This window comes from Canis aureus, chromosome 29 (assembly GCF_053574225.1).
Source record: "Canis aureus isolate CA01 chromosome 29, VMU_Caureus_v.1.0, whole genome shotgun sequence".
In the NCBI taxonomy this organism is placed as follows: domain Eukaryota; kingdom Metazoa; phylum Chordata; class Mammalia; order Carnivora; family Canidae; genus Canis; species Canis aureus.
Genome location: NC_135639.1, coordinates 1,778,692 through 1,804,952, shown reverse-complemented (window position 1 = coordinate 1,804,952; position 26,261 = coordinate 1,778,692). Strand labels below are relative to the sequence as shown.

Sequence of the window (26,261 nt, the reverse complement as noted above, 5' to 3'; positions counted from 1 at the left end):
CCTTCAGCTCAGGTCATGATCTAAAGGTTCCCGCTTAGCAGGAAGCCTGCTTCTCCCTCTGCCTGCCGCTCCCCCGCTTGTGCTCTCTCTCTTTCTCTCTATCAAATAAATAAATAAAATCTTAAAAATAATGTCATATTTATGCATTACTATTAAAATGGTATTTTAATACTAATGCATAAACGTCCATTTAGACATAATATCCCGACCCTAAATAAAACTAAACCGAAATCATTTTTTGGCTTATAAAAGTTATAGTTCTATAATTCTAAAAGTAGTACATGTTCATTACTTTTTAAATATCAGTCAGTGAAAGCCAATTTTAAGAAGAGTTAAATCCATGTGTCTTTCTAATTTCTAACGTCTACTTTCCTATCAGTTTATTGTATTTCATGGGAGTGATGACAGGTTATTCTAGGTGAGTTTTGGCAGCAGGATCCCTTGGCCCATTGGTCCCGGTGTGGGTACCTTCTCTTTGCCCCCGGCCGGTGGGAGGGGGGAGGCGTCTGGAACCTAGCCGGGGAGGGGCGGGGGCGTATTTTACTGCTGCTGTTTGTGTTCTGTATGTTTAGTCTCCGATCCCTAGTTCAGAAGTTAGACCTCCTCTCTGCGCGCTGACCTACTGCTTAGGTATTTGGATCGTGGACTCAGGGCTGCCTCGCTGGAAAACCAGGCGGCAGAAGGAGGGACTGTGACCCATGGGGGAAGCTAAGAGCCCAGGGTGGAGCCAGTGGCTCCCTCAATCCCAGCCCCCAGCCCCCAGCCCCCAGCCCCCGGCCCCCAGCACAGAGGAGGCAGCTTCCCCCTCCAACAGTCCTCATGCTCCCGCGTGGGGCATCTAGGGGACGTCAGGTGACGAGGTTGACCCGAGACAACCTGTAAAAAGCCCTCTCACAGTCACGGGCCTGTTTCCAGCCTGGAGAGAGCCTGGCTTTTCTGTCTCCGTACCTGGGTGACACTTTAGATTCCTCCAGAAGTTTTTTGAATTCTTCTTTGGCTAGCAGCAGTTTGCTTTTCTTTTCCTTGTATTCCTCTTTTATCCTTGTCTTGACAAACTGTTCAAATATCTTAAAACACACACACGCACACAAGTATTACAAGGTTGCGCATCAGAAATGAAATCTTGGGTTTCAAACACAACACAAAAGAACGGCGAGAGAGTCGTGGTCAAGCCTCTCTCCTCCCCACGGCGGGCTTGCAGCCGCAGCCCTCTCGCGGAGGCACACTCACCGTCCCGAGCCAGGCGCCTGCATAACGAAGTCTGGGTCCTCACGGTCCCCCCCAAGGCCTGTGGGAGCCCGTGGTTCTGGTTTTGGGGCACCGTGAGCACCTCCTACCATCACACACTGTCTGGCCGACGACCACATCGCTGCCGGTAGTCCCAGCGACACGTGAGATCGCCTAATCTGTTCTATTCTATTCCTATAGTGACACAATTGGCATCGGAGTCTCCAAACGTGATTTTACCTCCGTGAAAAGAAGGTCGACCCGGCATCTCTGTTTCCCCACCCTCTAGTCCCCACTTGTGAGGATGGGGGTCTGGTCACCAGGAGGCTCGTGTGGACACGGCGAGCATCCTCTGGGGACATCACGGAGCCTCCAGGTGAGCACACCCACAGGGAGACGTGACCCTCAGACACTGCACTAACCCCAGTCTGACAGGATGTGGGTCTAGAAAGCTAACCCAACAGGAAAACCCCGTTCCCTGGCCTAAAGGGTTCAGCAGGCAGGTGCGTCACGCCCCCAGGGCTGCATCTCTTGCACACTGGCAGCCAACACAGTCACACGACGCCACGGAGACTCCGGAGCTCCACGAAGTGATCCTCCCTCGACGGCATGGAGGTGGCTCATTGTTCCAGTATCAGAAAGTTGTCATTTCCTGCTTCTCCCTCTGCCTATGTCTCTGCCTCTCTCTCTTTCTCTCTCTGTGACTATCATAAATAAATAAAAATTAAAAAAAAAAAGAAAGTTGTCATTTATACACCAGAGCCTAAAGGGGGTGGAGACAGCTGTTTCATTCCTAATGTCATCGGAGCCTCAAGAGCGTTAAGAAGGAAAACATCAGCGATGATTTGAATGTGTGCACAAGCATAAATAAAAAGATCAATAAACACCGCACACGTGACCCTGGAAGGCCAAGAAACAGCGCTTCTGTACCAGCCGGATCGGCGGCCGCGGCAGGCACGAGAGTCTGACCCCAGGGCTCTGGGCGTCCCCCGCGGCCCGGCCCGGAGCCACTGCAGGAGGACGCTCTCGGCTCCAGGAGCCTCACAGGGCTGCAGATTCCGAAGCATCCAGGAGCAGGACCTAAGCTGAGGGAGCGTGCGTGTATAGTGAAGCGAGGACGGGCTCGGCTCATTTCACCTCCGAGGCACGTGGTGTGCAAGCTCTCCAGTTGTCTTATGATTTAAACTCGTAAAAAAAAAAAAAAAAAGTACATGAAGGGTTATTATCCAAATAAGAGCATGTGCTTCCATCATTAGTCAGAGCTTTGCTCTATTAATTTTAAATCTGGACGGAAGAAACCCTGCCCGGCGGAGGGGCTGGAGGCTGCGGGGAGCCCCGCGCCTCTGATGCCTGCACCTCTCGCCCATCCGACCCCAGTCCTCTCGCCTTGGCTCTCGCGCCCGGTTAGGCTGCTGAACTTCCACGTAGCGGGGTTTTCCTTCCCTCTTTGACAAATCACCCTGGTTCCGTCCAACGCGGGACATGACTTTTTAAAAGAGGTACCGTTGGCCGTTACCGCCTCGTGGCGTGATCTGCCCTAATAAAGAGAAAACTCTGTTGCTGTGGAAATGGGTCTGATGAGCGTTGCCCGACCCCTTCTCTCTTTTTGGGCTCCTCACTTCTCCATGCAGCCCCTGGGGGAGGCGTGGGGGCGGTTTGCCCAGCAGGAGCTTTAGCCTCCTCCTGGAAACGCTACGTGATGGCAGGTCCGGTGCAGCTTCCCAGCCTGACGCTTGCCATCAATGCACCTGTAAGCAGGGCTGGGGCTCCGGATGGTCCGAATACTGTTCCCTTCACCTGCATGCACAGCCCCAGCCCCAGTGCCCAGAGGAGCTGCAACCTTCCCCAGGGTCGCAGGCGGTTCCTCTTGCAAACACGGGCACTTGATCGGAGGGCACCCTGACGCGGCGTGCGTGGGCTGCCGGGGAGGCCGGCGTCCCACTCTCCCCCATCGGGCCTCTGGGGCAGCAGGCTGCAGTCTGGCCTCGGACACCGGCCCGAGGTGTCCGAGGGGTGGCTCCCCAGGGGTGTTTGAAGGAGTTCCCCCAAATAGTGCACTCGGGGGTGAGCTGACCTTCCAGTGTGGTCTGTGTGCAGGGCCAGGTCCAGGTGTGGGCTGGAGGCCCAGCCCCTTCCGGCCGGCACCTGCTGCTCTGGCCACGGCTGGACCCACAGCCCCTCAGAGCTCCCGAGCCTGAATCCTGGGCAGGAGGACGCCCCCGGATCGGGAGAAACCAGTTCGACTCAACAGCAACCTGGGCCCGTGCATTCCACTTGCTCAGAGACGGGCCTTTTCTTTAAGGGTGTGGGGGGGCCTTGCCTCCTCTGCTTCCTTCAAAGGGGCCAATGGCCTCTAACAGCACCCATGAACCGGAGGGGACGGCGCTGACCACCTGAGTCGGCGAAAGCACGGTCCACAGACACGCGACGGTCAGCAGGCGTGAGCCGCACGCCACCTTTACCGCGGCAGAAAAACGAGCAAGCTCCTTACGTGTTTTCAGAGCTGAGTCGTCGGACCGGACCGGTCGGTCTCCCACATCGCAGCACCACGGTGACAGGAGACCCGTGATGAACGTCTGCAGTTTCCTTCAGATTCTATGTCCTAGTCTAACCTCACCTGACTCTGTTGTAACATTTTTCCCCCTTTGGAGCCATTTCACACATTTTCCAATGTTTCTTTCTGACAGATGCAAGGTCTGCATCCTAAGGTGGCCAATCCAGGACCATCCCAACTGCCAGCCTGCGCTGGCCGGGACGGGCGCTCTGCATCGGCGGGGCCGTTGGGGGTCCGCAGGCCTGAGGCCCTGACTAGTTCGCACTTCGCTGACCGTCCCGGTGTGCTCTGGAAGGAATTTCATGCCAGGACGGAATGGGAAGTAACTAGCCCCTCCGTCCTCCTGGCTCCAGGCTTTCCCAGTCTCTGCTGTGCGACACCTCGCAGGCCGTGGTGACCGAGCCCATCGCTGAAGTGGCTCTGGGGCCTTGTGATCTCCGTGGTTGCTCTCGATGGCCACGTGCATTGTGTCACCCTCAAAGGGCAGCGGGAGGCAGAGACAGGAATGGAACGGGACCCAGAGATGTGGACGTCGGGCCCTTCGGGCTATGCCCCAGGGACCACCCGGGTCCCTGCTGGGCTGCACAAGCTTGTACATCACGGCTTCAGCTCCTCCCTTGGCAGTCGGCACGGCCTGGCCGTCTGTCTGTCTGCAGAATCTGGGAAGAGTATGGGCTTCACGACCTACTTTGTCAACAAGCCAGGGTGGACCCGTCAGGTTAACCGGTCCTCCAGGCCAGCTGCCTCCCCCCCCCCATTCCTGCCCTTTCTGGGGACCTGTTTCTAGAACCTCCCTCCCTGACATTCCCTGGACCCTGTTCACATTCATTGCTATTAGGTAAGACCTTTCGTCTTCCTCACACCCACCCCCCTGCGGCGTGCTCAGTGTTCCCGGCGTGTGCATGTCCATCTCTGAATGGGGCTATCTGTCCTGTGGGGTCACCAGCCGCTGGGTTGCTAAGAACAGGTAGGGGGTAACCTTCCTCCGCACCCGTCACCGCTGCCGCACGCAAGCTCACAAGCGAGGGAGCGCGCCGGCTGCAAACCCGCCCGTCCGACAAGACGGACACGACAGGCAGCTGTGCCCTGGCATCACACCACCACGCCCCGCCACCGCGTTACCTGTTTCCGCTCCTCAGAGTTCAGCAGGAGGTAGCGTGGATCAAACACGATTTTATGTAATTCTTTCTCCCAGGTAGAAAACGCAGACACCTGAAGGAAGATATTCAACAGAGTTGCTTTTAGCATTTACCGCTGAGCCTGACATCGTGCTCAAATGATCAACCGCGGAAAACAGCATCAAGGGGCCATGGGCTCGGCGACCCGGCTTGTGTGAAAGCCTTACACGCCGCAAACTCTCTGGGAAATCAATACTTAGAGCATTGGAAAATTTAATTTCTGCACTCACGACACTACTTCTTCTGGATTTCTTCCAGGGCCACGCGGCCCTGATCTGAAGCCCCCGTCACACCTGCGGAGCTGGGGCATTCCGGAATGCCACGTCTCGGAAGCAGGGACGTTTGCAAGAATTTTCACAACGCCGTGGCCCGTGACCGGGGGCAGCTTCTTGCACACAGTCTGAGTTCAGCATAATTGTAGGTGATTTTTTTTTTATTTGTAGGTGATTTTTAATCAATATTTAAACCTTCTTAGGTGGGCCTTTTTTTTTTTTTTTTTTTTTAGACCAACTATTTTTACTTTACAGGAGTTTTAGATCCACGGACAAGTCACCACGAGACTATTACGAGCTGACCACGTGTCCTGCCCAGTTTCCTGCACCGTGAACACCTTACCTTGGAATGGACGCTAGATTCGTCTACGCTACTGTTAACCAAAGTCCACACTTAAGACTTCCTTCAGTGTTTCCTCCCCCCGGGGTCCCACCCGGGCCACCGCATGACAGCTAGGGTCCCGTGTCCGCAGGTCCCTCTGGGCTGGGGCAGTTTCTCAGACTTTCCCTGTCGTGTTGACCGTACGGTGCTGGTCAGGTTCATAAGATGCCCCTTGTGCTGGACTCAGCTTAGCTTGGCTCATGATTACTGGGGTTCGGGTTCTGGGGGAAGAACCCAGAGCCAGGTACCACCGTCATCACGTCGCCTCCAGGTACTTCCTGTCGCCATGACTACGGCTGTCGGTGCGGGTCCAGCAACCTGGCTGAGGACGCACTGACCAGCTCTGTCCTCCTCAAATTCACCCTCTGTCCCCACTGCCGGCCGTGCTCCTGGGGGGACATCGCTTTGTGCAGCCCACACTCGGGGCTGTGCTCCACCTCCCGAGGGGGACGTGCCCAAATCAAGTTATCTGGGATTCTGAGCCGCATGGCCACCCGTTTCCCCACGGTTACTTATTTATTCCATCAGGTACTCGTATCACTACAGACTCATGGATATTTTTGCTCCAATACTTCCAGCATCGGCCACTGAGCTTTTCTGCCTGGCACCTGTGTGCCTTGGGCAACCCCATCGTCTCTGGGAGGGTCGGGGCCGGGGGGCTCCTTGATTTCCTGGAACCCCAAGTGCTCCGGCCTCACGTGTGTATCTCCTGCCTCAGCCCTAGAACCAGACGATTCTCCAAGAACCCCCGGGGTTTTTGTTGTTGTTGAGAACGAATCAGAAACCAGGATCTGGTACTGAGTGCGGGACGCGCAGCTTCTAGCCGCCCGCCCCCGCCCCTGCTGACAGAGCAAGGAAATGTTTAAGTCATTTACAGAATAATTTATTCACTTAAAAACATTGACCAAGTATTGACTCTGCCGTAGGCTCCAGGCTGCGTGAGAGGACTCGTGGGGGAGTCAAGGCCCCCGACACCAGAGCCCAGGATCTGGGCTGAGGCAGAGAAGGAAGCCCGTGGTCGGCCGGGAGGCCTTTGTGCCCGAGTGGAGATGTGCCAGGGCACCGGGGGCCACGGGGAAGGGGCCCCTCCACCAGCCCAGGGATGCGTTTCCGGGGCAGCCCCCTCCTGGAGCGTGCACACTCATCAGGCCTCTGAAGGGCTGGGGGCACGTCCAGGACGGGCTGTCTGGGGTGCAGAGGTCAGGTTCGTGATCTGGGGCGTGAGGGAACTGCCAGGGGGTGAGCGCGGCCGGGGCTGGAGGAGCGTCCTGGGCACACAGAGGAAGCTGTGCCTTATCTCGGGAGCCATGGTCCTGTGTGACGTGCACTTCAGGAGGGCTCCTAGGGGGTCTGGGTGGGAACAAGCCCCTGGGCCCGGAGGAGAGCAGACGCCAACCCGCAGCTTATAGCCCCTCATCTCTTGCTTTTGGACACGTGCAAGGATTCCCGGTAGATTCTATTTTAATAAACATCTGCGTTACTTAGCACAGCACAACCTGCCCATTCTTTAAAATTGACACTTTCTCCCTTTACTAATAAAAATAGGGACGCCTAGGGAGCTCAACGGTGGAGCCCCTGCCTTAGGCCCAGGGCGTGACCCCGGGGTCCCAGGATCAAGTCCCACATCGGGATCCCTGCAGGGAGCCTGCTTCTCCCCCTGCCTGTGTCTCTGTCTCTGTCTCTGTGTCTCTCATAGATGAATAAATAAAATCTTTAAAAATAAATAGATAAATAAATAAATAACAGAAAGTGCGCCTTTTTAAAAAAAATATTCACGAGCTCTATTCCTGGGCAGGATGACCCGGGCTCCACCCAGAGACGTTCCTCCGAGTGCTGAGGACGCGGTAAGATGCGGACAGGCCCCAGGGACCGCGGCCAGGCAGTCCGACCGATCCCATCGTCCTCTGGCTCCTGCCCGCAGCTACTTTAAGGCAGTTACGGAGGGAAACTGTGGGCAGCCTCAACTCAGCCCAAACAAAGGGGCTCCTGTCCCCCGGGTGGGGACCGGTGGGCATCCCAGTCTCCGCCCACTAGGGAAGGCTGAGCCTGGCTTAGAATCGCTGGTGTCACCTAACTAACTGCAGTGTTTTGAGGCTTTCTGTAGTTCTAGACGTGCAATAAAATCATTTTTTAAAAATTAATAACATATGGTTGCCTCTGAAGGAATTTTCAATCTGTAAGGAGAGACAAGCCGCCTCTACAAGGACTGCAATCTACGGAGACAGAACAGGTATTGGCACATTCCCGGAGAGCCACGCTAACGGGTGCCGTGGTTGAGAGAGGGACAGGCAGGCGTGGGATCTGGGGCCGGGGGTCAGAGCGGAGGGAAGGAGGGAACAGGCCTCTTCCCTGCCTGCGGGGGGCACGGCCTTGTCCCTGAGACGCGCCCGTTCCTGGAGGACTCCCGGTAACCGCAGTTAGATGGAGCATGAGGATCGCTTGGGATAAAAGCCTGACGTCGCTGGGCCTGGGCCTCCCACGTCCCCAAGGTGGTGTCTGGGTGAGTTCATCCCACGGGGCGGGGATGAGGCCTGCCCCCTCGTGCTGGGTGCGGGCAGGGGCCATCCTGAGCCCCAGGGCCACCAGGCCACCGTGGCTCCTTCTCCAGAGTCTGCAGGTGAGGCCGGGTCTGTGTCACGTCCTGTAACATCCTCATGGAGCGACCCCGGCCTATTCACGGGCCTCCATTCTCCATGGAGGGGATTATGCAGGGGGTGCACCCTGGGGGGACCCGAGGATCCCGCCCCCTCCCGGCACGAGCGTGTGCTGCTACCCCTCACTTACATCTAAGCCCAGGCTTCCTTGGCTCTGGCACTTGCACACGACTGGGCACTTGAGCAGGAAGCCGTAGCCACCCTGCAGCCCTGTGTGCGGCCTGGCCATGCCCTGAGCCCGTTCTGACTCCCTGCCTTCCCCGTGTCAGCTCCTGCCGTCACCCCGGCCACGTCATGGGAGCCGGCCTCCGGGAGACTGCGCGCCGTCCGGCCCTCGCTGGGACGCCCTCCTCGGCCCTCGGGCACATTCTTTATTTCCTGCACCCTGTGTCCCTGCCCACCCGGCAGCAGCGTCGTGGCCATGCACACTCGATGGCGGGGGGGGGGTCCGCGTGCGCTGCACAGGGCCCTGCCTTCCTGCCCCGCGCTGCCTCCTGCACCCCGCGCTCCTCGGGCACACGCTCTCCCCTCGTCGTCTGTACGGCCTGAGTTTCCTGCCATCTACACAGCACGTGAGAGGTGTTGAGGACACGGAGACGGTGGTTTCGACACAGGCACGGAGAGGGAGCGGCAGTGTGGCTGCAGCCAGGGCGCAGCCCCAAACCCCAGCGGATGCCCCGTAGCCTGGAGCTGTGGGCTGGCGTCGACCTGCGGGGAGGGGACGGAGGCGCCACGTGGCTGGCCGGCGCGGGGCCCTTCCCAGCGTGGATCGCGTCAGTCCTGGAGGACAGGCCGCGTGAGCCAGGCCCTCCCCTCCTCGCTGTCGTCAACGTGCTCTCTTTGAAAACAACCGTGTGTGGCACCCCCGACGTGCTCTGGTCACCGCAGCAGGTGGAGACGGTCGCCTGGTGCCCTGAGCATCACGATGGTCCCCGTCCTCCAGGGCCGCCTCCCGGGCCCCCCGTGCCCACCTTCCCAAGCCCCCCATTCCCGAGCCCTCAGGCTGGCCAGCCGCCCACCAGGGCCCCGGGGCCTCCCAGCCCCGTGCAGGGCCCTCCCTCCCCGAGCACCCGCCCAGCCACCAGCGTTCCCCAGGGTGTCCCGGGCACAGGTGAGGCTGCAGCTGCGTCAGTTGCCGCTGAGGGTGACCGCGGTCTTGGGCACCGGCCTCAGCCCCGCTTCACCAAAGCCTCTGTGAACACTGAGGAGAGGGCCCTGTGCGGGGTGCCGGCTGGGGTGTGAGGTGGCCCGCCAGCCGCAGCCCGTGGGGAGCCGGCACCCCCAGAGCAGGCCCACGGCAGGGCGCCCCGGCGGAAGGAGGCGGACGCGGCTTCATCCTCAGAGCCGAGGCCCCGTGGGGTGTGCAACAGTCACCAGATCTCACGCCAGGCCAGGGCCTGATGGACGAGGAGGAGGAGGCTGCCCCTGCGGCCCCGAGCGGCACTCGGCGGGACAGTGCGTCCCGGGCTCCCGTCTGACGCCCCGGGGCAGCTGTGAGCCAGGCAGGGCTGTGGACGTGCCTGTGAACAGGGGACTGGGTCCGTCGTCCTGTGTCTGTCCGTCGGCCCCATCCTTGTGGCCTCCCGCCGGCCCTGCTGGGGTCCCCCCTCCGGCTGCAGGCCGAGCTCAGGATCACCCCTGGGTGATCTCAGGGCCTCGGGGGCTGATCTCCAGCCAGACACACCTGCACTGATGTCAGACGCTAATGTTTTTGCCCAAATGTGACTCTGAAACACGCTGCATTTACTGTTCCCTTGCTCTGGCTCGTAAACGGTGGCGTGGAAGCCCGCGAGTGGACTGTCCATCGGCGGGCGGCTTCTCCCCGGGGTTTCCGTGCTCCCCGCGCCCCTCGGGAGGCAGCAATGTGTCACAGGCTCGCTCGCAGCTCTGGGACAACAGCACCGGCCTCCGAAACACGGGCACCACGCCCGGGGCCCCGGTGCTCCCGTCCTGGGGCTGCACCCAGCCCAGGTGCCATGGGCGGCCGCTCGGGGGTCTCGGCAAAAGAAGGAAACCAGGCAGCGAGACGTCTCGCAGGCGTGTGAGGGGCGGCCCACGGGGGCGGCTGCCCGAGGCGTGGGCTGGGCCGGGCCTCGGGGAGCCGCCCTGGGTGCCCCGGCCTCAGGGAACTGAGCCAAAGCCCCCGCGGGGGCAGCGGAGGCCTCTCCCCCGGAGGGACCGGGGAGCTGGGGAGCAGGTGCAGGGGCTGAGGGCACGCAGACCACGGGGTGAGGTGGACGTGGTGCTTGCTCAGCCACACTGGAGGCCCCGCGGCCCCTGGAGAAGGTTCCGGAAGCTCCTTCTGGCTGAAGCCCAGCAGCCACCTCTGCCTCCAGGACCAGGGGCTGGACATGGGGGCCCTTCTTTAGGGCTTTGTCCCTGTTTCCCTGCCAGCTCATGCATCTGCCCTCCCCCCGGGGCCTCCATCCCCAGCTCAGCCTCCCCGCCCCCCGAGCCAGGTGCCCCCGCTCCACCCACGACTCCCCTCCCAGGCCTCGCTCCTCTGGAGCAGCCCGGGCCCCCACCGCCCTCCCCACAAACCTCCCGGCACGAGGCCCGGGAGTCTGCGTAGCCGTCCTCCGTCCCCGCTACACGTCCTCGCTCTGCCCTCCCCTCCGGCCGCCTCCCACGGGCTCTGCTGGTGACAGGTACCACTCGCCTCATCACCCCATTTCCCGAATCACATAGCTCTGTCCCCTGGGGGTCCTGACAAGTGAAGGCAGCTGGGCAGCTGGAAGGGCGAGGGGTGCTCCTGGCTCATCCCCCGCCCGCCCTGGGGGTGATGCACAGCATCCTATCCTGCAGGCTCCCTGCCAGCCACCCAGTCGGGGTGGGGTGCCCAGGGTGCACCGCAGGCGGTTCCGGGCATTCTGGGACGCGACGTGTGGAAGGAGAAACGCGGAGGACGCTGCCCCAACGGGCCGGTGACCACTGTGGTCTCGGCGTCAGTCCCACCAGGGCACCTTGGAGGACCCACGTGGAACAGGCCCACGGCTGCCCGGGGTTTCCCCGCCGAGGACGGTTACCTCCCGGTAGCGCACCCGCCCTCTCCGCCGCGGCTGGAAATCACCCAAGGAGACGCGTCATCCCAAACTCGGACGTGGAGGCAGCCTGGGGGTCCCAGAGGTTTAGCGCCGCCTTCGGCCCAGGGCGTGACCCCGGGATCCCGGGATCGAGTCCCACATCGGGCTCCCTGCAGGGACCCTGCTTCTCCCTCTGCCTGTGTCTCTGCCTCTCTCTGTGTCTCTTATGAATAAATAAATAAAATATTTAAAAATAAATACATTAATAAAAAATAAACAAAAAATACACTCGGACGTGGGAGCGGTCAACATGCACCAGTCCCCACGAGCCCAGGTGAGCCAGGTGACCCGCAGGTGAGTCCACAGGTGAGCAAGGGACACGTTGACTCCCATCCTTGCCTCCCAGGATGCATGGGGTTTTACTGACTTCAGCTTCTTTCTTCTATTTTGATTGATAAATATAATCTTACTCTGTCTTCCTGCAACACCCTTCACCGATTTACTTTGTGTCTGAGGGTTATTCCCGTTAGGGATGGACGCGCTCCCATCCGGCACTGAGGGTGGGGGGCCCACCGCCCTCCACAAGGGCGTCTTCATCGTCCGAACGCGACTTCCTCGCTAATGAAACCACCCGAAGGCCGCGGCTGTCAGGGCAGGAAGGAGGAACCACGGCGCGGAAGCCGAGACAGAAACCCGAGGGAAAGAACAACGAGACTCAACGAATAATAAACGTTCACGTTTCCCACTCTCCAGGGCTGGCAGGACACCCTCGGGAGCTCGGAACGGGGCCCCTGGAAGGGTGCGCTGCATGAAAGCGACTACTTCTTTCTTCTCAAGGTAGTTTGGTGAGACGGCAACGGTCAGAGCCCGTAGGAAGCAACGCTACGCACGCGGCCCAGCCGTCCCCGTGGCCACCGGGTTGTACCCAGAAGAGCAAATTTGGAGAACATGAGACGCGAACGAAAACGCAGGGTTTTGGAATTGACAACGGATGGGATATCGTGACCTCATCCAAAATGTCTGCCAAAGGTTTGTCCTAACACTCAAAAAAAAAAAAAAAAAAGAAAAAAAGAAAAAAAAATACGCTGAATGAGAGGAGACAGTACAGCGACTCATAAATCCGGCCGAGCCTCACGCCATCCACTATGTGGAACAGAACACTTGGCTGAGCCGTGTTCGATTACAGTTGAATCCTGGGTATGGTCTAAGACAAAAATATTTATTATTGATCTTTAAAAATCTGTTCTGAGAAAGAAAGTCTGGAAAGAAATGTACCCACTGATGAAAACACTGCTCTCCTAGGATAGGATTGGGGGTGACTTTTCTTCTTACTTAGTTGGTTTTTTTTGTTTTGTTTTGTTTGTTTGTTTGTTTTTTGCAGATTTTCTTTTAACGCACGTATCACCTGCACAGCACCGCTGCGTGTCAGGAGAGGCGTTCAGGGCCCCTCGCGAGCTCCGCAGAGTTGCCGTTGGAACATGGGGCAGCTCGGCTCCCCAAGGAGCGCGGGGCAGACTGCAGGTGCCTCGTGCCCCCCCCTCCAGGGCCGTGATGGGTGCTGGCACATGACGAGGCCCGAGCCTTTCCAGCACAAGTCCTGGCCCCAGTGCCCGCTACAGCTCTAGAGAGGCAGCGCCGTCTGCGTGGCTGAGGGAAGGGGGGACGGGGCCCCGGATGTGACTCACCAGCAAGGGGGGGCCTCAGAAGTGGGGGGGGCGAAGTGGCCCCCCTGCTGCAGGGAGAAGGCCTCCCCCGCTGCCCTGTTGGCAGGAAGACCCTAACACCGTTCCTGGACACCGACAGCCTCACGGTGCACCCGTCTTAGCGCAGAGAGAGACTGGGATGGCCCGGTGGGCACGAGCGTGCGGCCCATGAGTTCCTCTAACGGACTCGGACCCAGACTCCGTGAGGCTCACCTGCGTAGCAGCCACAGTGCCAGCCGGTCTCCCTGAGGCCGCCTGCCCACGGAGGGACCACAGAGACACAGCAGGTGCAGAGCCCGGAGTCCCCCGACCGAGACCCCGGGTCTCCGAAGCTCCTTCTTCCCTGGCGCCTGGGAAAGCCATGCCCGGTTCTCAGGGATACGTGGCAGGAGGAAGAAGTTGCCAATAAAATGTTTCTCCTACATTTGTCCAAATAGGCGGGATCACATTAATAATCTGCTATTCAATTAAACCCCCCCTGCCTGGCTGAGGGTTGCTTCATTTTGTTTTGTTTTCCAAAAAGCCCTATTGTGGATTGTATAGTAAAACAAAATAAAAATAAAACCTCTCTTGAGCCATCAGATACACACTACAAAACCACAAAACCCAAGGCTCCTTCCCCGATCCGTAATCCCCGTGGAACACCCCAAACCGTGCCCGTCTCAAACTACCAGAAGCCCGCAGGACCTTCGCTCCATCATTCTGTAAGTACATGAATTTCTGGACTGAAGTATTGAACAAATGCAATAAAAAAAAATCTTATTAATCACTCAGTCGGTGAAAAAAGTGACCTTTCTGTGCCTCGTTTTTAAGCGACTAGAAATCTTATGGGCTTAGCCATCAAATTCTCTTGAGCATGAATAACTTATAAAATCTGCTGGCATATTTTATAAAGTCAAAAAGTCATAAATGGTGGCATTGCTTTATGACATCAGAAGTAAATTCGGATTGATCTTTCCCAGTCACGCACCGCGTGTGGGCTCCTTCTAATCCTCCTAAGGTAGGGGTTCAGGCTTCACCCCAGACTCTTTCTCCCGGGGGAAGCTCACAACGCCGGGCTAGCGCTTTACGTTTCTGTGCTCCTTTTGCTGATTCTCATCTACATACGATTCTCCCAGGGAAGAATCTAAGAATCAAAGAGAGTCACCCACCTGGATGAGGCAAGAATGTGCTGAAAATCTCATTATTGAAACCGCTCAACCAGGGCCACGGGGATAAATTCAAGAAACCATACAAACCCGGCGCGGCGGCCGCCCTGGGAGGGGAAGGTGGGTGTCTCGGGAAGCCCTAGGCTCCCAGGGGTGGTTAGTCTGAGGCTGGTGAGCTGGGCCTGCTCGGTTTCCAAGACAAAGAGCTGGGCGAGGCGGGCATCACGACGATGAAACGAATGCTCGCTGCTGCTTCTCAAAGGCCCCTCATGCCATCCTGCCTCCCGCCGCCTGATTCAGCTGGAACCGACTGGCCGGGTCGATGCAAACTCTCAGATGTGCACAGGGACAGAGAAGCCCCTGCGTGTCCATCAGCGCCTCCCGAGAGCGACACAAACCTCAGAAGCCACCACGCCAGTGGCTCTCCAGGGCAGAAGCAGCCTGTCCCGGCGATTGTGTGGGGAGAGGAACATGCTCTATCCCGCCTCGGACCCGTCCTGCCGCGGCCTGGTGCCAGCGTGAGTGCAGAGCAAGGGAGGGGGCCCGGCAGGTGCTTCGGCAGAGCAGCCCCCTTGTGGCAGGCTCTGAGGACCCCCCGCCCCCACCCCCGGTGGCACGGCCCGGGCCCGTGAAGCACGTCATCCGTGTGCACAGACAGCCCTGCGTGGGGTCCTTCCGGCACCTCTGTGTTACCCGGCATCGCTGTTAACCTAGGCCTCGCACGCTGCTCTGCACGTTCGAGGTCACGCCTCTACTTTCCCTCCCAGCCCCTCACGGCGGGGGCTGCATCTCATCTACAAGCAGAGAACGAGATACAGTGATGCTCACGGTGCAAAGGAGGAGAGCGCTCCCACTCGGGACCACCTCCGTCCCGCCCACAAGAGCATCTCGGTGGCCCTGCGCCCCCAGGGCTCCCGCCAGCCCGCCTCGGGGGCACCTGCTGGACCCCCTGCCCTGGGGTGGGTGGGCTCCTCCTGACACCTGGCCTCAGCGGCCGCTGCACCTGCTCCGGGAGAGCTCGGCCCGGGGCGCCGGGGAGGGGAGGCAGCTCACAGCCCGGGGCATTGGCTCGAGTTCCCAAGGTCGCTGCGGCGTTCGGTACGATCCACACCGAGGCTCCCGCTACGGCCTCTGTTCAGCCTCATTTTGTGAGGAAATCCTACTGGGCTCTCCCAGCTGCCTCACCTTATGCCCCAAAGGCCAAAGCTGGAAATAAAAGTCACTGGAAAGGGATTTGAGATTCTAAAATATTTTCCTCCTAAGCTCAAAAGGAGGTTCAGAAGTCAACTCTCATCCTAATCTTATTAAACTACTTGAACTGATTGCAGGTGCGCGAGTCCCGGCTTGACGGAGCCGAGCACAGGGGACGCCCCTCCGGGAGGCGGGGGCCCGACACCCAGCCGCGGCACGGGCAGGAAGCGCATCCCCACAGAGGCTTCCTGTGCGCCGTCCCGTCTGGGGACCGTCCCCCTCCCATCCTGCTGCGTCTCAGGAGCCTGCAGGCCCAGACGGGGACAGCCTCCCGGCGACAGGAAGCAGGGGCCCTTCTCATCATGCTGCCTCGGCCCCAAATCACCCGGCACCCGAATTTCACTCAGCCGCATCCCGGGAGCTCAGGAAGGAGCGTGTCCCTGGGCCGCGGGGACCGTGCCTCCGTGACCGGCTCGGGGGAGAGCCACTGCGTGTGCCGGGTCCTTACCCCTCGCTCCAGCAGCATGTCTCGGAAGTGGGTCACCCGCTCCTCCAGCGGCAGGAGGATCTGCGGTGGCGGCGTCTTGATGCTCTTGGCCTCTCCTTCCGTCTCCTCTGGCCCAGGACTCACGTGGCCTTCTGTCCTTTGGGGCACAAGACACGGAGAGTTAAATGTGCCCCCGGAGACCATCTGCAACCCCCGACGACCCTTCAGGTGACACTTTTAGAGGCGAAACGGGAATCTTAAGGCCAGGTGCCTGCAGCCCCACGACGTCGGTGAGTTTTGCTCCTGGACGCAGACTGATTGTTGGGTTTGGGGTGGAGCAGAGTCGAGGCCCTGACCCAGGGAGCGAAGGGAGCAGTGGGCGCGCCAGGGCCGGACGGGCCACCGGAGTCCCCCGCACTGCCTGGACCCCGCTGTCCAAGGAGGTAAAGGGCTGAGCTTTTCCATTTGAGCAAATCACTGGAGCCCACTTCCGGGTCTGCTTCTGGCATTTTGCTTTGTTTTAGGGAGGCCTTTGTTTTGGACAAATGCAGGAAGACAATGACGCGAGACTGTGCCATCAACATTCCGGAGACAGAAATGCTGTCCTGGGGTCTAACCCAACAGGGAGCTGTCAGTGACCACAGGGCGACAGGGACCCCGCCCCAGGCCGTCGGTGCAGGGAAAGGTACAGAGTGGGGACCCCCCCAGAAAGCCCTAGAGCTGGTGGCTGCACCCAGGCCCAGACACAGCGGGGAAGCATCAGGAACAGGAGCCCGGGGGCACCCGGTGGCCCCACAAGCCACCCTAACCAGCCTGGCGGCCCTCTGACCAAGCCTCAGCTCGGCGCCCGGCCTTCTGTCACCGGCCGCCCGCTTGACCGCTCCCTCTCACCTGCCCACCCTCTTCCAGCAGCACTTGGGCACCTGCTTCTAAATCACTTCAGTGTTTGCTGCTGGAAGATGCTCAGCCACCTGCAGACACAGGTGCTCCCGGGACAACTCCTCCTCCCTGACGTGGCCCGCGGGGCAGCAGGCCCTCCAGCCGCCACCCCTGTCCCCCTGTCACAGTCCATGCTCAGCCCCGAGGACAGAGTCCACGTACACGCACCGGCCTGGGGACAGCACACTCTGGCCCTGTGGACCCCTCTGCTGGGCCTCTGCCTGGCCCAGCCCTGCTCCTCACCTCCTCATAGTCAGGTCCCCCGGCCCGTGACACCAGCAAAGAGAGGGGCAAATCTGTTGTGTCCTCAGACCCCCAGTTTCAGAGAACCTTCACTTTCTGATGGCACTGGGGTCGGGTCAGCTGGCAACTGCAAAGGGAAGTCCCTGCAAAGCACCATGACGTGGCCTCCTGCATGCCCACCAACGCCCCGAGGTCTTGGAGACGCAGAAAGAGCAGAGAACACGCACCTTAAGAGCACGGTGCGTCCCTGCTTCTTTGCAAAACCAGCCTCACCCTGGGAATTGGGTGAACGTCAGTCAGGCCACACGCATCGGGGCTTCCTGACACAGGGGCGGCACAGTGCTCCCACCCAGGGCGATGATGCTCCCGGGGGATGGTGCTCCCCAGGGACGTCTCGTGGTGTCTGCAGACACGTGCACAGGTTGTCACCACCGTGGAGGTGCTACTGGCACATGGAGACGTAGAGACCAGAGATGCTGCAAATGCCCCACACGGGGGATTATTCGCCACGTGTGTGCAATCCCTGCATGTGGGGGGGGGGGGAGGCAGGCCCGTCCAAGGTCATACCCTCACTTCAGTGCCAGGACCAAGCCGGTCCTGCCTCCTGACACCTGCTTTTCCCCCCACTGTCCATCCAGGGCTCCGTGGAAATCCATCAGTCACCAACTCTAGGATGAGCTGAGAACAGGCAACGTCCTCCAGCACCCACCAGGGGTGGAGCATGGATTAGCCCAGCCTGATACAAAATGTACAAAGGAATAAAAAAGAAAAAAAAAAAGAAAAACCAACAAAAACGTTTGCTCAGCCCATTAGGGACCCTTATTTATAGACCAGCGATTTGAGGAGGACTTACATTCTTTGCTTCTTGTGTGATTATGTGGAATTTCACCAGAAGAAAATCACCAGTGGATTTGCAATTGTATCACATTCCAGAGGGTATAATTAGGATTTCTTTGTCATAAATTTTCATTAGTTAAAAATAGAAGTGTGGAAACAAGACCTGTATTGTTGTAACTTGAAATAAGATTAATGGGAACGGCACAAGCTCAGCGATGATCACGTATTATAGCTCATTCAACACAGTGTTCCGTCCCGAGCTCCTGGATGCCTTCCAGGATGTGAAGCCCTCAGTTCAATTATAATTGGTCAAAAGTAAATGCAAACTTGCTAAATATATTTTTAATATTCTTATGGCTGAGTGAGTTGGGTGCCTTCAACAAAAAAAGCAAATTCTAGTACCTTCAATAAAGCTAGCTCAGGCCCCCAACGACCAAGGATGCCAAGCAGCATCCCCGAGGGCACAGTAATTGGTGCCCACGAGTCGTGCCAGCTGTGTGGGGGGAAAGGCCCCTCATCTGGCAACAGCTTTACCGCATGGCACATGCCTCGCCAGGTAGACACCCGGCTTCGGGAGATTTTTTGGGTCAAGCGCACAAGCCGAAACGGGCTCCGTCTGGCCCAACCTTTCCCCCAGAGCAGGGTCCCCAAGGCCGGGCCGCAGCGCTGGGGTCCCTTTACTTCGGGAGACAGCATGCTCCCCGGCTCCCATCTCCCATCCTTTTGGGGACATTATGGGGGCCACCCCGTGCCTGGAGCAGAGCGGCTATTTGCCCCCATTCCATCCCTCACCCCAGCACTCTGGCCGCTCCTGAGCCTGAACAGCTGAACCGCCGATGGCCTGTGTGCAGGTGCACGTGTGGGTCCGTCCCGGTTGCTCACTATCATACGGGGTTTTCTGACTTTGCCCATGTGCACAGGGCAGCAGATTATTTGGTAAAATTCACTAGACCCCCACTCAGGGCAACTGGGTGGTGGACACAGCACATCTAGGTGCTAGTTGCCTTTTTTTTTGGACGACAGCATTTAATTCGTTTATCTGAGGCTGAGGGAACGGGGGCCGCCGGGGTTGGCACATCTGCTGTGCCCAGAGGTCCGCTCTCAGACTCCCAGACACCCCTCTCTCCACCTCCCGAATCCTTCCACGGAGAGGAGGGGAGAGAGCTGGAGAGATTCGGGAGGCAACGTTGTCTTCACAGCAGGTGCACGCTAGGGGGTACGTGTCCCAGCCGTCTGCAGCGCCTGCCTGCTGACCCCGTACCGATGCAGCAGTGGGTCATCATCGTGCCACTACGTGTGCAAGCTCACACCACGGAGCTGGACGCAGCAAGGCCCAAGCCTCTGTTTGCACCAGTGCAGGAGGTCCGTGCACCTCAGAGTGCCCAGGTGGGGCGACCATACGCCCCCCTCGCCGAGGTGTGAGGATTCAGTGCATCCCTCCGAGCGCCCTCCTCCCTCCTCGCCCTCCCTCCCCCCACCCAACCCTATCAGTCGAGAGGCTGCACAGAAACAGAAGGGTGGTCTGTAAGCACCGCTCCAACGCGGAGCGAGAGGGGAGGAGGTCAGAGCGGCTCAGGCCGAGGCGAGCGACCATCGGCTGCCAAGACGCCGGGTGCGAGCGAGCGCCTGGGCCCGCGGAGAAACCACGCGCGGCTCTCCTGGCGGAGCGCAAAGTGCTTCGAGCCTCCTTGGGGACCGCCTGCTGCCAAATCTTGGGCAAACGACGGAAGCCCTCTGGACCCGGTTTCGGCACAACACGCGGTTTGGCCGAGCCGATGTTGGAACGCCTCCGCGCTGCCGCCTGTGCCGCAGCCGTGCTCCTGTTCTTCCGTCCCGTTGACAAACGTCTCGATTCCACCATCGGCTCATCAGCTCTGCCCCCGACCTTGCAGGTCCTGGAGGTGTGAGAAGCAGGCCTCCCGCCTCTTCATCCAGCTTGCTCCTAAGTCCTTCGGCGGGAAGACCGTCGTCTGGCCACCCCAGCCCCGCCCGCAGGCGACACCTCGGTCTCCCAGGCGGGCGACAGGCGGGCGGCCATGGGGCTGGCGGTGGCGGCGGTGCCCGCGTCTGCATGTGCCTCGGCCACCACCCGGGGCCCCCACCGATGGCCGCCTGGGCCCTGTCGGGCCTGCTCAGGGACCGCCCTCTGTCCCGCCCTGCCCTTGGGTCCGCGTCCCTGGCGGAGGACAACCCGGGCGGCTTTGCTGCCTCAGCATCACTGTCTGCAGCCGGAGAGGCCTGGGGGCCACCGTGTGCCGGGCGCCCCCCAACCACCCACAGGATGACCACGACTGTTGGGCCTCTGTCCCTGCTTCCTCGGAGGACTTCCTGAGCCACGGGGCTGTCCTTGGTCAGGATCTTCTTTTGGCCATGCCTGAGCTCATGTTACGAGGTGACACAGGGTGAGCCTGGCCATGTGGCCAGAGGGCCGGAGCCGTCGGAACCCTCAGGAAGGCGGGGGCTGAGTACTGAGAGGGGACTCAGTCCCTCCCTCCCGGGCACTGACTCTGACACAAATGCGGGGCACCGGGGCTGGGGGCGCTTCCCAGCTGGTGGGCCCGCTGGGGTCCAGGCCAGGGGGACAGGGGCCTGGGCGCTCGGGATGCTTCCGGGGCTCACCCTTGGCCTCTCTTCCATCTGGCTGTTCCCGGGTCGCACCCTTTATGATAAAACCGTAGTCTTCAGGATTCGCACTCTCCGGAGTGCGGGGGTCATTCTCGCAAATCACCAAACCTTGAGGGAGGTTATGAGAAGCTGGATTTCCGGCCAAGTCAGACAGGAGTGGGGATGGCTGGGGACCCCGCCTTCTGCTGGCGCCTGGAGCGGAGGCAGTGTTGCTGGGACGGGCCACCCACCCGGGGGTCTGAGCCAACTCGGGGCAGTTACCCTCAGAGGAGAGCCGCAGGACGCAGGTCAGAGCGCTGCCCGAGGGCAGGCACCATCGGGTTCCTGTGCCCTCCAGCAGCGGGGGTGCCTGGGGGCCTGCTGTGCAAGCCCGGGCGCAGGGCAGGCCGTGCTCCTGAGCCCCCATGTCCTTCCTGGTGGCCGTGCCCCCTCCCAGGCAGCGCTCCACCACGATCGCCAATGGGGTCTGTCCAAGGCTGACAGGACGCATCTGTCCCCGGCCTGCCTGGCTCGGCGGCTCAGCAGCAACCTCCGGTGTCCCTGGGTCTGCGGAGGCAGCATCCAGGTCTCAGCCCTCATCTTCTCATGGTGTCCCCCCCCCATGTGCGTTTGTGTCCAAATGTCCCCTCCCAGAAGGACACCACTCATTGGACTAGGGCACACCCTAATGACCTCATCCGAACGAATTGCATCTGCAACCATCTATCTCCAAATTAGGCCCCGTTCTGAGGTTCTGGGGCTAGGACTCCTGCGTCAGAGTGGGGGCGGGCCACACGATTAAACCCATAACCACGTCCCTCCTCACCGGGCGAGCAAGTGCCACATCCTCAAGGGTTGTCCAGGTTTGGTCAACATGAGAAGTAAGAGGCTCGAAATCAGGAGCCCGAGGTCTCCCCGGGTGTGACCAGTGGGGCCGACATGTCCAGCCCGACCCAGGAGCGCTGCAGCAACCTCATGCTCCCAGGAGTGACCGACCACCTGGGTCATGGGCTTTCATTCTAGAACATCCACAATGGTTTGTGCAGAGAAGTATCACCTCGTCCAGGACACGGGTCCAGTTGCCCACAGGGCGGCGGCGCACCCCGCAGTCCAGGCCATGTCCCTGTGCTGGTGGCCCCAAGCTGCAAACCTTCCCTACTCTCTTCCAGCCACAGCCCTGCCACTCCGTCCTGGTAGGAGGACCACATGTCTCCTCAGGTCCTCATTCCACCAACCTGGCCCACCGGCCCCGTCCTCACGGCTCCCTCACCCCTGTGCTTCCTCTTCACACCTGCTCCTCCTGGCCCTGTCCACACACAGGCTCAGCTTGGCTTCGTCGGGTCACCTGGCCGTTCCCCCGGCAGGACATGCCCTACCCTCTGCACTCAGACTGTGGGGTTCCTGCACCAGGAGGGCCGGACACGCGATGCTTCCATCAGGGCCACTCCTGGGTCTGCCTCTACGGCTGCCGGGCAAGTCCCTGAAGGCCGCCTCGGGCTCGTTGACGGGTCCTTCTCCAGCACCGGGCGCTATGCTTGGGGCTCAGGAGGCCGTAGATAAATTGTTGGCTTAGATTTTGTGGCTGTTTGTTCCTTGTGATTTCCTTGGAGACACATTAAATGCAGTGCAGCTCCAGGTCCCACTCTCTAAAGAGGACAGGCGTCACGGTGTTTGGACGTCTTTCCTGCAGCCACGGATGGTGCCTTTCTGGGCTGTTCCTCCAGATTTCGTCTGGACATAATTAGCACGTTCTTGCAAGCCTTCCGAATGCATGGCTGTTCCCACTGAAGGGTTGTCAAAGGAATCTATAAAAAGCTGTTTCTGGGTGGCCCAGTGGCTCAGTGGTTTAGCATCACCTTTGGCCCAGGGTGTGATCCCGGGGACCTGGGATCGAGTCCCACGTCAGGCTCCCTGCATGGAGCCTGCTTCTCCCTCTGCCTATTTCTCTGCCTCTCTCTCTCTGTCTCTCTCTCTCGTGTGTCTTTCATGAATAAATAAATAAAATATTTTTTTAAAAAAGGTGTTTCTGTAAATGTGCTGTGGTTTGGTATCCACTGCTCTGGGCCATGTGACATCGCTGAGAGCAACATGCCAGGACCCAAGGAAAACTGGACCCCTGTCATGGCTCAGGGTAACTGTCTTCTGGATTTTCATTAACCTCTTCGAGCTCCATAATCCTTATCCTCAAAATGGGAAGAGGAAAGAGGGGGAGGAAGAGGAGGAGAAGTAGGGGTGGAAGGAGGGGAGGTAGAGGGGGAAGAGGAGGGGAGATCTGCATTGTAGGGATGATGCAGGAGGCAGAGTGTTGGGCATGAACAGTTTGATCTCTACAGACTTCTCTTTGAACTTGCACTTTCATGCACATGTACTATATTTTCAAGAAAGTCTCATTTCATGATTTTTTTCCTCTATAAAGTTCAAATTACAATAAACTTCCCACTTAATACTTTTTGTAAGAATTATTTTTTTAAGATTTTATTTATTTATCCATGAGATGCACAGAGAGAGAGGCAGAGACACAGGCAGAGGGAGACGCAGGCTCCATGCAGGGAGCCCGATGCGGGACTCGATCCTTGAACTCCAGGATCATGCCCTGGGCCGAAGGCAGACGCTTAACCACTGAGCCACCCAAGCGTCCCATTTTTTGTAAGAATTAAATGGAGTAATATGAACACCTGATATTTGCTGACATTCTGTGTGTAAAACCCTGTCCTCCTACTTGGTGTCACTTCATTCAATCCTTGTCATAGCCCTATATGGCAGCCTCAGCTATAATCCCCATCTTACAGATGGGAAAACAGATGGTGCATATAAAGTACTTAGCACAATATACTGATGATGATGGTGGTGATGATTATGGTGGGGGTGATGGTGATGATGGTGATGATGGTGGTGGGGGTGATGGTAATGATGGTGGTGGTGGTGGTGATGGTGACAATATAGTGATGATGATGGTGGTGGTGGTCCTGGTGGTGGTGGTGATGATGGTGGTGATGATGGTGATGATGGTGATGGTAGGGGTGATGCTGATGGTGGTGGTGGTGGTCCTGGTGGTGGTGGTAATGATGGTGGTGATGGTGGTGGTGGTTGTGGTGATGATGGTGACAATATAGTGATGATGGTGGTGGTGGTGGTCCTGGTGGTGGTGGTGATGATGGTGGTGATGATGGTGGTGGGGGTGATGGGTGATGATGGTGGTGGTGGTGGTGATGGTGACAATATAGTGATGATGGCGGTGGTGCTGGTGCTGGTGGTGGTGGTGGTTACATGCTAATGGTGGTGATGATGCTGATGATCTTTCACCTTCCACGTCTCCGGCAGCCTGTGACCATCCAACCCTCCCAACACTGACATCCAGCTCCCTGCTTGGCGAGGTGATGCCTCATCTTTTATTTGATGTAATGGATGGGGAGAACTTGTTCTTTCTCCTGGCAGAGAAGGCTGGGAATTTATCATCGAAATACCGCCAGACTATAACTCCAGTGTTAGACACAATATGAAATTCTGCAGGAATCAAAGTCTCTGTGAATCTCTGCCTTGTGGGGCCTCAGACATTCTATCACGTATTTATAACAAATGGCTTTTGGATGAGGTGAACTTTGAAAGATCTGTATTCGGTAGTTTTTTAGGTCTGACACTGCAGTGTGGGAGCTGCCTCTGGCCGCTGTCGGAAGACCGGCACATCGATTAGGGGTGGGCAGGGACACAGGGTCTGCCTGGAGAGGTAGGACTTGGGCTCCAGGCTGGGGCCTGGGCTTCCGGGCTCTTGGGTGCCCATCCCAGGACCTCAGTGCTCCCCGGCCATCTCACTGACCCCCGACCAGCTGGCAGACCTGTGCTGCCTGCCCTGCTCTCCTCACTTCTGCAGTTTTGGCCTGACCCCACCCTCTGGTCCTGATGACACCTTCCCAGAAGGGGCCTGGGGATCACCCCGGCTGCGCCAAGGCCCGCAGACCTCCCCATGGTGGTGTGATCCATCCCTCCACACCTTCCTGTGCGCACTCGTGTCAACTACGAGCCAGACCCCACGCGCTGCTCCTCGCCCGCGCCCCCCCACACCCGCACCAGTGTCCGGCCACCCGGAAAATGCGTTTCCACTTTACAAGCTGAGGTGATTTCAGAAATCCCGACTGTAACGGAGCCACTGTGAGCAGGTTTCTGACATTTGGGGGGTCACTCCCAGGGGGGAAACAGCCGCCGACACTTCCCACTCTGGGAGCCCCGGGTGCCGCGGCCGGTGGGACGGAGATGGACCTGGCGGAGGAACCTCCCCAGACTCCGTTTAAAAGGGAGAGTTTCTAACATCCGGCATTTGGAGAAGAGGCAGACATGGAAACTGTCTTCTCAAATCAGAGAGGATCTCCGGGGACAGTCCCCAGGTCGCAGCCGAGCAGGTGGTGGACGGCCCTCAGCGTGGAGGGCAGCGCCCCGCGTCCCGGGAAGGCCAGGCCCCTGCCTCCCCTCGGCCTGGCCTGGCCTGGCCCCGGGAGGCCCCAGGGCTCGCAGCGGTGCGGGGACCGGTCACGTCTCTGCCAGCCGCTCCGTGGGTTCCTCTTCCCCTGTGACCGTGGCCGCCCTTACTGCCCCGTGTCCACAAGCCTCCTGGGAATCCGCCGGCGGCTCTCCCGCTGCACGCGACTTGGACGGGCCTCAGGTCTGGTGCCCGCAGGACTGGGTGACACAGACGCTGGGCCATCCCCTCCAGGGCAGGAGCTCAGAGCAACAACAGCAGCCCCTCCTGTCCTGCAGGGACCCCGGGCCAGGCCAGATGCCCAGGAACGGCCCAGAACCGGCCACCCTGCCCGGCCCCGGGGCCAAGGCGAGGGGCTGCAGCTCAGTTGTGGTTCATCATAGGCCAGTTCAGGGGTAGAGGGTAGAGGGGTGACACAGGGACGTGGAGCAGGATGGTGACCTTCCACGACCACAACCTGCCCCAGGGGGCCCTCCAACCCTCCCGGCCGAGGGGAAACTCTGGTCCGTCCCGTGGTGCTGCATCACCGTGTCTGGGAAGCTGGGATCGTGTGACACGCCGTCCACACTCCCTTCTCTGGGGCCAGAGTTCCCGGGTACAGGAAGTGACCTCCAGCTGGCGATGTGTCCCTGGGGCCCACGCAGCGGGTGGCAGTGGACGTTTGCTCAATGCGAGCCCGCAGGAGAAGGCGATCTGCAGGGGAGAGCGGGGCTGGGTTACGATCTGGGCACGTGGCCCCTTGTCTCTCCATCTCCTCTGTCTGCCTTCCCAGGGCCACGGCCTTTCCCAGAAGGCCCAAGGCTCACGCCCATCGCTTGCCTTTGCCCAGAGACGCAGAAGGAGGCTTTCTCTCCATCTTCCACGGCTGGCTCTCTCCAGATGTGGGCTCAGTGTGGGACAGTCCCAGGGGTAGAGTCTGTGAAACTTCCACATTTAACAGTAGGCATTTTTGGTCTTTCAGATAGTGATTTGTTGCTGCTGCTGCTGCTGTTGTTGTTCTAGATAGATTTTCTCAGCATTAGGTTCCCCCAGGTGAGCTGCAGAACTGCAGGCAGACAGGTCACAACCTCGTGACCCGGCCTTGTCCATGCCCTGCTCAGGACATGCCCTGGCCGCTGTGGTTTGTCAAGAGAAGAATATTCAGGACATCCTTGGGGGAAGTAGAAAAACGACAGGGTTCTTCCTAAGGATTCTATCCCTGCTGAGGTCTCCAGCCTAAGCTGCATTTGACCCCAGCAAAACACCCCGCTCGACACGAAGATTTTACAGTAAAAGGTCAGCTTTACCACTTACATCCAAAGCCACCAACTGGGCATCCCCCAAACCCACAAAATCCAAAACCTTCAAA

At 59.1% G+C, this 26,261-nt stretch overlaps 1 protein-coding gene across 1 annotated transcript in view; it reads right to left on the bottom strand.

Annotated features, from left to right (window-relative positions):
* TCERG1L (transcription elongation regulator 1 like) overlaps positions 1-26,261 on the bottom strand; it is a 186,542-nt gene that overhangs the window by 6,722 nt on the left and 153,559 nt on the right. Inside the window, exons 9-11 of the mRNA XM_077877177.1 lie at positions 15,841-15,976; positions 4,904-4,993; positions 949-1,067 (exon numbers count right to left, since the gene is read on the bottom strand). Coding sequence (XP_077733303.1) covers positions 949-1,067; positions 4,904-4,993; positions 15,841-15,976 — 345 coding nt within the window. The remainder of the gene's footprint in view (positions 1-948; positions 1,068-4,903; positions 4,994-15,840; positions 15,977-26,261) is intronic.